Source organism: Thalia democratica, chromosome 5, assembly GCF_965202585.1.
Source record: "Thalia democratica chromosome 5, ktThaDemo2.hap1.1, whole genome shotgun sequence".
NCBI lineage: Eukaryota > Metazoa > Chordata > Thaliacea > Salpida > Salpidae > Thalia > Thalia democratica.
Genome location: NC_139169.1, coordinates 76,660,207 through 76,674,031, shown reverse-complemented (window position 1 = coordinate 76,674,031; position 13,825 = coordinate 76,660,207). Strand labels below are relative to the sequence as shown.

At 28.1% G+C, this 13,825-nt stretch overlaps 2 protein-coding genes across 3 annotated transcripts; both read left to right on the top strand.

Annotated features, from left to right (window-relative positions):
• The first annotated feature begins 523 nt into the window (after positions 1–523).
• LOC145836077 (GPI ethanolamine phosphate transferase, stabilizing subunit-like) lies at positions 524–1,511 on the top strand. Its single transcript, XM_082943875.1, has one exon. The coding sequence runs from the start codon at positions 545–547 to the stop codon at positions 1,172–1,174; it is 630 nt and encodes a 209-aa protein (XP_082800001.1). The 5' UTR covers positions 524–544; the 3' UTR covers positions 1,175–1,511.
• Positions 1,512–2,312: 801 nt separating this feature from the next.
• LOC145835413 (double-strand-break repair protein rad21 homolog) lies at positions 2,313–13,657 on the top strand. 2 transcript variants are annotated; one of them, XM_082942988.1, is made up of 15 exons: positions 2,313–2,492; positions 3,147–3,271; positions 3,552–3,659; positions 3,946–4,031; positions 4,500–4,553; positions 4,830–4,874; positions 5,250–5,333; positions 5,625–5,698; positions 6,373–6,595; positions 7,404–7,627; positions 8,707–8,835; positions 9,366–9,590; positions 11,183–11,414; positions 11,964–12,037; positions 12,833–13,657. In XM_082942988.1, the coding sequence occupies exons 1-15, from the start codon at positions 2,349–2,351 to the stop codon at positions 13,034–13,036; spliced, it is 2,031 nt and encodes a 676-aa protein (XP_082799114.1). In that variant the 5' UTR covers positions 2,313–2,348; the 3' UTR covers positions 13,037–13,657. The 2 variants fall into 2 exon arrangements, with proteins under 2 accessions (XP_082799114.1, XP_082799113.1); XM_082942987.1 differs by having other exon boundaries at positions 11,961–12,037.
• The last annotated feature ends 168 nt before the right edge of the window (positions 13,658–13,825 follow it).

Sequence of the window (13,825 nt, the reverse complement as noted above, 5' to 3'; positions counted from 1 at the left end):
AACTAAAAAATATAATTTAATATAAAACAAAAATGACCAATAGAAAATAAATTTAAATCGTTTTTAAAATGTAAATTTTAAAAGTATTGACTTAATAGTTAGAAAATTTACTGTATAAATAAAGAAATAAAAAAATACTTTAATGAAATTAGTTATTATTAACAAAGTCTCACTAGTCTTTATTTTTGTTTATTTATACAAGTTTATTTTTGATAACAAATAGTTTAGCATAATAGAATAAAATTAATAAATTATTTAATTTATAAGTATGTTAGAAAGTTGTATAAGTGATTTATTATAACTAAAAAGCATGTATAGATAGATGATTGTTGTTGCAATAATGAACAAACCTAGGTTTAGTAAGAATTTGTTAAAACTGAAGATTGTAAAATTAAATTAAAATCAAAAAGTTGTCACTGTTAAGTTGTGTATACATACATATAAATACATAATTTTACTTAGATGGAAAAAGATGAAAAACTTAAAAATTTTGATAGTAAGCATACCATACATTTACAGATATTTATGTTAATTTAATATCAAAATGGTCAAGTTTGCAGAGCTGACTCTTGTTGTCTGCCCCATTCTAACATTCATCATCGCATCACAACTATTTGGAGACTTGATTGTCACCCAAACAATGCTCGTCATACCAATATTCTCTGCTCTCATGTTCACATGGCAGATGTTCGCCTACACCCTAGCCTACAACCAGTTTGCCCAGTCCAAAAAGCTCCCCTTGGAAAAAAGCTCCATTGTCATGAAGCTTCTTCTTGTGGCGTTTGTTTCCGTGTTCAGCCACGTCTTGGCGGTTTTGATGGGAGCCCCGTTGACAGAGCAGATCTTTGAGACTTTTGTGTGGAGCGCTTTAGTCTCTTCTCTCATCTCCCCGTCAATCTTGTGCCTTTTAGAGCCGGACACGGACACCTGGCTGAGAGTGATGCTGTGCGGACTGCACAAGGACCAGCCCTGCCAGAGGCTGGTGTTCTTCCAGACTTACGGGCTGGCCATCGGGGCATGGGCTTCATGCTTCACCATACCGCTGGACTGGGACAGACCCTGGCAGCAGTGGCCCGTCCCGTTGGTATTCGGTTCACTGCTCGGGTTTTGTGCAGGGTCGGTGTTGAACTGCGTTGTGAATTTCAAGGAAAGAAAAGTTGCAAAAATATATTGATGTAAAAGTATTAAGATTTGATATTAAAGATTTTTAATAAAGTAAAACACTTATAACTCAAATTATGTGTAATTTACTAGTTAGTTTTATAATATTTGAAATATCAGTTTTTGAGGTCAGGTTTTTTATGAACATTAAGAGTTTAGTCAAACTGAACAAAACTAAAAACAAAGTAATATTTAAATTAAAGCAAACAGTTATATTTAGAGAAATTATTACATTGATAAGAGCTTGCAAACTAATTTTTGTTGAGTTTTTTGTTTTGACAACTTAGTCGTTTTATAAGTTTTAAATATTAATACTAGTTTTTTTTTATAAATAATATATGTTTTCTATAGTTTTTATAATTTACTTGCCATATAGTTCTACTTATAATTCTTTTAATTATTTATGAAAACAAATATTTTTTCTTAGCTACTACAATAAATAAAAAAATCTGACACATGCTTGTTTTTTAAATGAATTTAAGATAAATATATTGTATAACTATTTTTGCTGCAGTAGTTTTGTAAATTCTTTAATGTTTATAACATTATAAAATTGTTAGGAAACTATGATTAATATCAATAGGTTTATGTTTTGTTTAAAAAATCTATTTATATTTGTTTATTAAACCTTTTGTTTTACTCTATTTAATTAGTCTTTTGTAGAGTACAAATTACACTGAATCTTATTTTTAGATTTGATTTATTCAATTTGAATAAGAAAGATAACACCCTAGTTTTTGTACAACTTCTAGTTATAGATTTTTCTGAAACAATTTTCTTTTATTTTAATCATAAGAGTGTAGCATTGTGAAACTTGTTTATTTAAACTTATGTTTATTTAACTGATGCATAGATTTTAAGCAGAATTTATTAATAAGTGCAAGTATTTCTGCTGTAGTTAATTAACTTTAGATACATTTTATACAAACTTCTAATGCAACTTTATGTTTCTGACTTTTACTTGAATTTTATTGACATCTTTAAATTTAACATATTGTTCAAGATTTAAATACAACTGTATTTAATAAAACTATTTAACAGTAAAAAAAAATCAAAACTTCACTTAATGTTAAATTATCTTAAATGCATGACTGTTGTTTTCAAACAACAATATATTCAGACATTCAAGACACATTATACTCGTCAGATTTTTGTAAAACTGAAATTGAAAAGCACAAGGCAACCAGATGTTTTACGCGCATTACGTGCTGTCCAAGCGAGGTCCTCTGGCCAGGATCTGGCTTGCCGCCCACTGGGACAAGAAGATAACCAAGACCCACGTGTTCGAAGTCAACCTGGAAGACAGCGTTGATTCCATCATCAGTCCGCAGGTCGGTTATAAAAAGTATACCTTATTTTATATAATATTTTTATTAATATATTTTGTAGTTAAACAAAGTTTGAAATTTTTACAAATTTTTTGAATTACTCTTTTATCAGTCCACAGGTTGGTTATATAAAACTTATGTTTTTGTTTAAAATTGTTATTAATTTGACTTAATATTTAGTTGTAAAACTAGTTTTCAATAATGTTGTCACATAAACACTTTCAATTCTTTGAATTGCTGTGCATTAAAACCTAATAAAAATATATTTGTGAGGACAGTTTTGACTCTATTATCAGTCCACATGTTGGAAATATATATTATAGAATAACAACTTTTAATAGTGTTTTATAACTAAAGTTTGTAATTAATTAAGTTAATGTGCATTTTAAACTTAATTAAACTACATATAAATACTAATTCTTATTTTTTATTTACTACTGTCTTGATGTATAAAATATCTATGCTAGTGTCATATGATTAATAGTTTTGAATAACTACCAAAGCAAAAACATTTATTCATAATAGATGATTTAAGCAGCAAAATACTATCTTACTAATGCATGCATGCCAATTTTTTGAAACTTTTTCCATAGTACTATTGGTGTTAAGTTTGAATTAAAATACTTGTTTAATTGATTATTTTCTATTATTATCTAGGTTAAAATGGCATTGAGAACTTCAGGTCACTTGTTGCTGGGAGTCGTTCGCATTTACAACAGAAAATCTAAATATTTGCTCGCCGACTGTAATGAGGCTTTCATCAAAATTAAAAGTGCTTTTAGGTACTTTACATATTTTGTTTAATTTTATCAATTATCTCTACAGAAAAACTGTTATATCAATTTTTCAATACTTTTTTGTATATTAGACAATTTTTTAAAAACTAGATAGATCAAAATCACATAAATTTTAAATATTTTATAACATAAAAAGTTATTATTAATGAACTATTAATCGATTTAAAAAAAACTTTTAACTATTTTTTAATCAACCAATAAGTATTCAATGACTACAGATCTAAAGTAGTAGTTTAATTAACATTTGAACTTCATAAAAATTCAGATCTGGGGTAGTTGACTTGCCCATGGAGAGCCGTGAGGCGAAACACAAGGAAATTTACATCGCAGTTGAAGAATACCCAAGTTTTGACACTCCATTGCCTGAGATTGGGTGGGTTACGATTTACTAATATAATATTATTTGTTACATTATAATACAAAGACCACTAAATTTAGTATATTTTTTTTAATTATTGTGAACATTTTGCTTGCCTAAATTTTCTTTGATAACACCAATTTATTCAAAAATAGTTGTTGTAATAGATTTTTAAAACAGTAAAAAAAGCACAAAATTAATAAGAGTTTTTTTTTATGATTTTTTGTTGTATACCTTTATTTTAAAGGTTTTGATTTTATTAAAAGTTTTGTTTTGTTGTTTATATTTATTAATGTTGCAGTAATTTTGATGTGGATCAAAACCTGACCATTCATCAATCTCGCTTGGAAGAAATCACTATTCCAGAAGAAGTTCCAACTATGTCAGGTTTGAATAAAATTAAAATATAAGAAGTACATACTATGTCAGGTTTGAATAGAGTAATATTAAAAGTATAAAACGTTTCTACTTTCTCAAGTTTAAATAAATACATATTTAAAAATGATGATACCTAAAATGTCAAATTGAATAAATTTTATAAAATATATGTAGGACCTATAATGCTAAGTTTAAATGATATAAGAAAATAAATACTTTTGATGTCAGGTTTAAGTAAAATAAGATTTGAGTAATTAAATTGTGAGTATTATTTTATACAAGGAATTAAATACACTTTATGGTTCATTTAAATAAGATCAATTTTTTTTTACTATTTTAATATACGAACCTTCTTGATATGAGGTGATTTTTTTTAGATATTTATGTTACATAGTTTTAACTAACTAATTTAATTACTTTTTACATAAGTAATTAATTTATAATTAATTTTTTTTAAATTTATATTATTTTTTATAGTGGGTATGGACGATGATATGGAAGCTCAGTTTGGATTTTTCAATAAAGAAGGAGGTTATATGAACTATTTATTAAATTTTTCCAAAAACTATTTATAATTCACGTGTAACAAATAAAGTCCTAAATTGTCTGTTAAGTTTACTTTGTTCTTAAAAACAGTCCGTAACAAACAGTTTTCTATTTATTATTAATTTCAATTTTTATAAACGTTTATTATTACAGTTAAAGTGAATTGTTGGTTAAAATTAGGCATACCTGAAAATTGATAAAATTCACTTCAAATAAAAAGTCTACAACTAAGTTTTTTATTCTTTTTAAATTTTGTAACAGATCAAGGCATCAGTGGTTTTGGAATTGAAGATTCTGGTTTGATTGGTTAGTATTTTTAAATTCAAACAATTGATTTTTATTCATAGGTTTTGATTTAATAAACTGAAGCTTTCGAAGGTTGTTAAATATTAAAATTTTGAAAATATAAAAAGGCTAACTTATTATAAGAAGTATTTGTATAAAAAATTTTCTCAAAAGGTTAGTTTAAAATATGTGCTTAAATATGTAAATAATAAATTATACAAGTATTAAGTATAGTTTTTAGTTGTGGAAAGTAATTTTTTGTTCAAAATTGTCAAATCTTAAAACTATGATTGATTATTTAAAAAACATAATAAAGATTTAAATAAAAAAGAAATCAATAAAAGAACACCAATAAGTTGTCATACACTCAATGTAAGTTAGATTTTTTATTTGTAGGCGATGGTGGACTGTTTGGAGAAAACACTGGATTATTTGGTGATGATTTCAACAAGGAAACACCTCAGCAAGGAGAAGATAACAGTTTGTTTTTATTGATAACTAATTCATATATTTAAGAAGAATTATTAATATGTTGCACATTAATCCAGTTTATCTTTTTTTTACAATTAAAAAAATTATTATACTTCAAAAAAACAATAGTTAACAACTAACTTTTTCTGTTTTATCCGAACTCAGTATGCTTTCAAATTTATATTTTTCAATAGATCTGAACTTAACTTTAATAATAAGTTATCTATTAACAACATTCTTGAGTTTGAAAACCATGATAAATTAAAGTTTTGTGAAGTTGATTGAATATTATTTTCGCAGTTATTCAAGACGACGGACCCGCGGAAAACCAGCAGCAAAGTTCACCCCAACCCCAACAAACTGAACAACCAACTGTGAGATTATTTTTATTATTTAATAATTTTAATCATGTGTAGATTACCCACTGTGAGGATTTTCAGAAATATTCGTGGTCAAGTAAATTAAAGCGATAAAGTAGTTTCTTCAGTTATTAGTTGTATTTTATTTTTAACCTTACAAATTTTAGTTTGAAATAGTTGTCGAAGAAACTTACAGTTTTAGTAAGAAACATTAAATTTTTTAAATTAATTTGTATATACCTTGTTAATCATCAGCTTCTATCATCAAAGATATATCATATACTATAAAAACATAGAAATTAAAAAAATCATATATATTTTTTCATCCAAGAGAAATAAATTAAGATATGAAATTTAACATTTATTTAAATTAGAAAACGTTAATGATTCAATAATCAGTACTGAACATTTTTCTCAAGAAATTATTAACATTAAAATAAAAAGTTTTTAATCAAAACAAAATTATAGCACAATGCTCTATAAAAATAAAATAATAAATTTATTTAAGTAAATCTTAAATCAAATATAAAATAACAAATTTAAAAAATATATCTCATACTTGTAGAAGATTTGATAGCATAACAAATAATAAAATAAACAGGAACAAATGGGAGTAGACGAGAATTACTTGATAGTTATTTAAACCGGAAAATAATTAAAAATAAACAATAAAAATGATCTTCACCCAGGAACAAATGGAAATTGACGAGCAGGCAACTTCTGTCGATCAGCAGGAATCCAACCAGCAACCTTCCACATCCAAGGAGAACCTGCCCCCAGTTTCGAAACCCATCAAGTCTCCCGTAAGGGTAAACCCCTCCACAGCGACCCCTCAGCCACCGCAGCTGTCGCCCCAACAACCGCCACAGCAACAGGAAACCACTTTCGCCCTCGGGCCTGTTATTCAGTCAGGTCAGTTTTTCATAAAAAAAAGAACATGATCAGCCCTACCTTGCTCTAATGAAGGGGTCGGCAAACTGCGGCCCGCGGGTTGCATTAATTTTATTTTTCAATTAGTTTGATATATTAGTATTCTCATAAACAAAAATGAAGTTTTAGTGTTATCTTTAAAGAATAACCTATCGCTATTTTTTTTTTGTTCAAAAAAATTATCCTTGACTACGTTTTCTAAAGAACAAAAAAAACCGCTCCTTTTTTGACCTGCCGACCCCTGCTTTAATGGGTAAAAGCTTAACAGGTTCTAAGAAGTATTTGAGAAAATTGTTATTTCCATTGACAGAAGGCTATTGACTTTTACAACTATTTGTTTTATTTCTGTTTGCTTAAAAAAATTGACTAGGTTGCATTTTCCAGTCTTAAAGAACTATTACGTTTCTCGAAGGCAACCCTTTGCTATTCTTATGTTAAACCTCTATAATTTTCTACTTCTTATTTTATCAGTTACGATGCTTTTTTTTTTGTAATAAAAACTATTGATATTTTTTAGTCGAAAAACATTAATCAATTAAAGTTTTGTCAGTTTTAGGAAATGCCTGTTTTTTTAATTGTTGAAACTCGAATACCTGAAAATAATTAACTATTATTATTTATTTTTAGTAAAGCCACCAATAACTTTCTCCAATGTCGTAACATTTAAATTACCAAACAATTTTCTCCCTCAGACGTCCGTGACGCTGAACTAAGGTTTTCGTTAAAATTTTTACGTGTAACTTTATTAGTATATTGTAATTTCGTTTACAAGTTATTTTCCCCCTCTCAGACGTCCGTGACGTGCGGATCAGGCGCAAGCGCAAGCTGGTCGTGGACCAGCTGATCGAGCTGGACGGTCAGACGATGCGGGACCAGCTGAGGTCGGTGGACGACATCGTCACCCAGCTGGACATGGCCCCGCCCACCAAGAGGCTGATGCAGTGGAAGGAGATGGGAACGAGCGAGAAGTTGTTCTCGCTGCCCGCCAGGACCTCCGATTCCGTACTCACCGAGGTTTGTTGGGAATGTTTCACAAATATTAAACATTAAAACAAGATCATATTTAAGTTTATGCTTAGTTGAAAAAGTTTTGTGAATGTGAAAAACTTAAAGGTTTTGTATGAGTTTATTTGTTAGGTTCGACTCTGTCCTCACACTAGTTTGTTGAAAACTCGATTAAAAAAAATTCAGTAAAAATATATGTGAGTACTTAAGTTTTATCGAAGAAATGAGGTTTTTTAGTTAAAATAGTCTATAAACGATGAGAATTGTTTAAGAATAAATAAAATACTTGCATTGGCATAGAAAAGAGGAGTTGCCTGGCTAGCAGGACCTCCGATTCCGTACTCACCGAGGTTTGTTGGTTGTTATTTTTAAAAATAACTAGAGTTAGAAAATAACTGTGATGACACAGTTACATTTTAGTTGAAGAGGTTTAAAGTTGAACCTTTAAAACAAGAGCTAATATTAGGCATTGTTTAGTTGAAAAAAAAAAAGAGATTGAAATGTTTAAAAACTAAAAGATTTTGTACAAACCAATGTTTGTTTGGAATGTTTTACGAATATTTAAGATTAAGATAAGATCATAATTAGGATGTATTTAGTTAAAAAAAGGTTTGTGAATGTTGAAAACTTTGAGTTAGCGGTTTTTTTTATGCGTATGCACTTTTGCATATTTTGTTTGAATGTTGAAAAATATCTAACAATTTAAATAAGAGCTTCCATAGGCATACTACAGTTAGAAAAAGAATTCTAAGTTTGAATGTAAAAAATCCACTACTTCTCTGAATATTTTTGTACTATAAATAACTAAACCTTTGTTAATACTTTAATATAAACATAAACGTTCGACCAATCACAATTTTGGTCTTGCTGAGATCTGTTTGAAAAACACATCGTTAAAAGATTTTTCAGAATAAATTACTTTTTTTACTTATCGTATTTGTCTGAGTAAAACACAGAGGCACTTTTTTACATATCTCATCATTCGCATACTTTACATTATATTTATAATTAAATTTTTGTAGTTAATATTTTAAACTACGACAACAGAACACAAGTTGTAGAGTTTTGTAATTATGACGTCACAACAGAACTTCAAGTACAACCTGCACAACCGGGTACCTGACGAGTTCAGGAACGTGTCGAGCGAACAACTGGACAGAATCTACGGGACGGCGCAGGAAGACGAGGTCATCCCGCAAGATTCGTCCATTCAGCAGGTTTGTTTTTTGTTTCTGTAAAAGAAACTAAAATAAAAAATTGAATGATTAGCTAATGGAGTTGAAATTTTAATTGTTAAATCAGTATTGCTAAATTAAAATTTTTTAACAGATATGTTACTTGTTTTGGAATTTTTTTATATCTCAGACGAATTTAAAAAGAAAACAATTGAAGCTCTTGATAAAAAAGCTTACTTTTTTTTAATTTTAATTATTACTTTGAAACTGTACGATTAGCTTTTTGAGTATAATTTTTTAATCATTAAAACAATTTCACTAAATTCTAACAAATTAACTTTCAAAAATTTAGCTCATAAACTGTTTTACTAAATTTTAAACATTATCAACTTGTTATTACTACTAGAAAATATAATAGCTTTAAAACCAAAATTTATTAATTATCAACTAACATTTTCTCTTGCATTTTTAATGTTTTACAAGAAAAAAACTAAAACACTATGTAAGAATTTGCATAAGATAATGAGTAACGTTAGTAATTTTTTATAAATAATGATAAATTTTGTTACCAGGGCAAGAACTCTACCATGGGCATGGACTCGACCATCCAGAACGCGTTGGACGCCGAGAGGTCGCACCAGAGGCTGCTCGACCAGTCCTCCATTGTCGGGGGAGGACCCGGTCAGCAGAAGCTGGAAACGTCTTCGATCGTGGGAAATCCCCCGGACGAGTTCGGAAGGAGCTCGGTTTTCAGCAGCCAGCAGGACAGCGGTCCGTGCATGAACACCATAAACGCTGTTAGTATTTTGTTTTGTATTAAATAATATTTTTTTAAATGTTTAGTTTTTATTTTTTAATTTTCTTTTATCGAGTTTTTCCTTACAAGTTTTTGCTGTATTGAATTAATTTTATAGAAATAGGGTAATATCACACTAACACAATTAACGCTGTTAATATTTGTTTTTTATTATAGTTTAATTTTAGTTTAGTTTTTAATTTAGTTTTAAAGTCTTATCAATGAAAGGAAATACGAAAGTATTTGTACAACATGTAAAGGGCTTTCAGATTTTTATTGATTGTTAGATGAACACCATAAACGTTGTTAGTTTTTGTTTCCACAAGTTTTTATCTTTATTTAACTTAATTAATTTAAGATAATGTACATATCTTATACAAATACTATAAAGTTGTAGATTCGAAAAAAACAAACATGTAATACTTTTTACATGTGTGTTAACTTTGAATATAAATAAAACTGTTATAAATTTGACTTAAGTTGTTCTCGTCCAACGATTAATTTCAATACACTTTGTTTTTGTCAGTTTGTAAAAAGTAGAAAAATATAGGAACTGTTATATACAAGTTGATCCGAACAAAGTTGTTCACTTTTTCTACTGTTAAATACACAAAGTTTTATTTTTTATTTTAATTAGTAGACTAAGAAAAAACTTGAGGTTTTATAATTAAATTTAGAAGTTAAATATTAACTATAGTTGTAAAAAAAATTAATGGTATATTTTTCGTTATTAAAATTTTGTATTTTTTAACAACAATATTAAACTTACTCTTGCAACAAAGTTTTTGTTAACAATTATAAATTTGTTTTGTTTATGAAATAAATCAAACTTTTCATTATAAAAACCCACGCAAGCTTCTATAGGTTGTTTATGTGTTATAATAAAAAGCAATATGAATAAAGACCTATTTAGGTTTTTGATGTTTATTTTACCTTAACAAACTAATTGTCTTATTACAGAAGTAATAAAAGCTTTATTGAGTTGTTAATAATTTTAGGAATTGTACTAAACAAATTGAAAAGCACATATTTTAAATATAAAATTCATTATTTTTACAATAATGAAAATTTCAATTTTGTATAGATTAATGCAAAAATACACATTTCAATGTTAATTAAAATAAATTTAAGCAATATTTCTTATAAAACAAGCAGAAATTTTAAATTAGTGTACAAAAGTTTTCGAAGGAGTACTTAAATTTTATAAGATTAAAATGATCAGACTCTATCAAATAATTTGCCAGTTATTTGTCAAGTATCTGTCTTTAATTTAAAGTCTTCATATTTTCAATCTTCTAGTTTTGTAGCTATTTTTTCTTTAAGTTAATTCATATTTGTAATAGTAGGGCTGCCAAAAATCTGGAATTCGAGAAATTTTTAATAAAAAAACCTAGAATTTCGAACAAAAACACTAGAAAACCTGAGAAAACCTTGAATTTTTAACAGTTTTTACATGTTAAGTAGAATAATTTTGATTTGACACAAAAAATATACCATATGGATAAACATTTTTGTCATCAGCAGTTTTTTTTAAACATGAAGTATAGCTTTACAGTATCTTTTCATGTTTTTATACTATTGGTTTTTATACAGGTTGTCAGTGACGACGATTACGATGCCAACAGCATGGGGGGTCCCCCCTCGGTGGGCGCCAGTTCTTTTGGTGGAGGGAACTCCCCCATGATGATCCCTCCCACGGACAACAGCCAGCTGTTCGACATCAACGTCGACCCGGTTGTGACGTCACACAACAACAACGATGACGTCACAATGGGCAGGTTCGGGGGCGACGACAATCAGCAGAACGTTGAACAGGAACAAGAAGGTTTGGTAAAAATATTTTTAGAAAATGTTTCAGTGCTAAATTTGTTTTATACATATAAATAATTAGAGTAGTTGAATCTTGTTTGTTATTTATGTGCAAAACGCATTTTTAGTGATGAAATGAATGTTTAAAATCGTTGAAACGTTTACAATCTTGTTTACTTTAATAATGCAGTACAGCATAAGAAAGTGTAAGTTTGAAACATTTAGGCTGTTTGAGATGCTTAAGTTGCCCCATTAGCTAAAGGGAGTTAATGAAAATAACAAGTTCTAGTTTTTCACTCAAAATATTAGATTTGTGCATTTGAAATATAATTTAAGGCATGTATATTTAAAATCACTACTACTTGGTTTTAGTTTATATAGTTAGACAATAGGATTAACTAGCAGATAAAAAGGATATTAAAGGTTAGTTTACGGCTTCTAAGCGGTTTAAATTGAGAGTTAGAGAAAACAGTAAGATAATGAAGGGTTTAGCTATTCTTATATGTTTTGATTTTTTTGAAATTAAACTTGATTATTATTTTTAAACTTTATCATTATTTAGAAGGAGTTGCTTACGCAGATGATTTGGAAGATTTGAAGCACAACAAAAGAACTCAATACTTGATCAAAGATCTCGACGTTAGTTTTGATTTGAACCAGCTACTCAGTTGATACTCTTATTTTTAGAAGAACTTAATTGAAGTTTTTTAAAGTCTATAAGTTTAACAGATAAACATAATTAAAATAATTTAAAGTAAAAAACAACAATTTGATAATTACATGTTATTATCTTCAGAATGTCACAAAAATGAGAATAAAATTGGTATGACTCAAAAACTTTATTTGTTTTACCCAGAAAAATGCACAATTAAAAAACAATAGTTCGTTAAGTTACTTCTCTTAAAGTAAACTCTTAGTTCATTGAAAATAAGTTTCACTAAATTTTAAAGTTCTGCATGTTTGTAAACACATGTCAATAAGAATCATAATTCAAAAAAAAAGAAACCTAAAATTTTCATATATATTATTTAAAAAAGATTAAAGTCGGAAAGCAAGTTTTGTTTTTCTTCTATAAGTTTTCTTCCTTAACATCTTGAGCAATGAATAGTTAATTAATAAAAAGCTTGTACAAAAAAATATAAAAACCCTAATCTTTATTTATAATGTACTTGATTAAATAACACACAAATATTATCCAGAAAAATTTCAAGTGGAAAATATAAATTAATCAGTTACATATTTTATACTTTTAATCTCGATTTATTTCGTTTTTCTCAGTTAAGAATTAAAAAAGATATTTTTTTATTAAAATGTTTAAATGTTTATTCATTATTTCAACGCAAATACTATCTATAAAAAATTAATACAAAAAAAGCTTCATTAAACTAAAGGAAGTAGCTTAGTTTTTTATTAAAAGTAACATAAATTATCCAGAAAAAGTTCAAGTCGGAAAGCGAGGTTTCCTTCTTCCGATTATCCGACGGCATCAAGCGCAAGCAGGCGGTTTCAAAGTTCTACTCCTTGTTGGTGCTGGCCAAGCAGGAAGCCACCCACCTCTCCCAGTCGGACGTCTTCGGCGACGTCTACATCAAGAAGGGGCCCAAGTTCGACCTCGTGTGCGGAAACCAGGTCGCGTAAAATTTGTCACCGCTAGCTGGCGCTCGAGAGAAGAAAATTTGAAAGTTTTCCGATCAGCGCTGAGTTGTACAGATTAGAAGGTAGGTTTTGTTACTTGTTGATTTTTCGCAATAGGTGGCCGCGTGTTTTGAAAAATCGGAATTTATTGTTTGTCTATATACGAATAAATTTATTTGTTTAATAGAAATTCTTAGAATAAAATTTACAATTAAATCTTTAGAATGAACAGTTTTCTCTGATAGTATAATCCGTTTTAATATGATGTTTATTTACAATACTTTATATGTTCGATTTTATTCAGTTTTTACTTTCCGACTATGATTACTTTGCATAATTTCTTTTTTTTCTTTACATTGAAGTATTGTTGTTTTTATACGAGTGAATTTCGCGTTTTGTTAAATTAATTCCACCTTTAAGAGTTGATAGTTCATATGGTTAAACATTTTAAGTTGAAACGCTATCAAGAAAAAAAAATCCATGTATATTGCTAACATGTTACAGCTTAAAGTTCTATAAGAAATGTCTAAATTATTTATGCTCTACGTTTTTCTAGAAACATATCAATTTAATAATATAGAAGCTAACTTGATTAATAACTTGAAAAAAAGCATACTAAATATTATACACATGATTATTTTTTGTTTGTGTAATTAAGTTTTTCGCATTTGTACTAACATAGTTGTACATATAAAAGAAATGTTTTGTTAATATTCGAAGGTTAAATTTTTTAATTTAGGTGTATATCTTTAAATATTAAAGTTGTACAATACATTTTGTAAAAAAAAAAGT

Bases quoted from the DNA above. Each gene is read 5' to 3' on its own strand.
- LOC145835413 (XM_082942987.1), top strand. From the start codon at position 2,349: ATGTTTTACGCGCATTACGTGCTGTCCAAGCGAGGTCCTCTGGCCAGG. The intron at 3,660-3,945 runs GTGGGTTACGAT...TTAATGTTGCAG, and splicing joins ACTCCATTGCCTGAGATTGG to TAATTTTGATGTGGATCAAA. The intron at 11,415-11,960 runs GTTTGGTAAAAA...ATCATTATTTAG, and splicing joins CGTTGAACAGGAACAAGAAG to AAGGAGTTGCTTACGCAGAT.
- LOC145836077 (XM_082943875.1), top strand. From the start codon at position 545: ATGGTCAAGTTTGCAGAGCTGACTCTTGTTGTCTGCCCCATTCTAACA.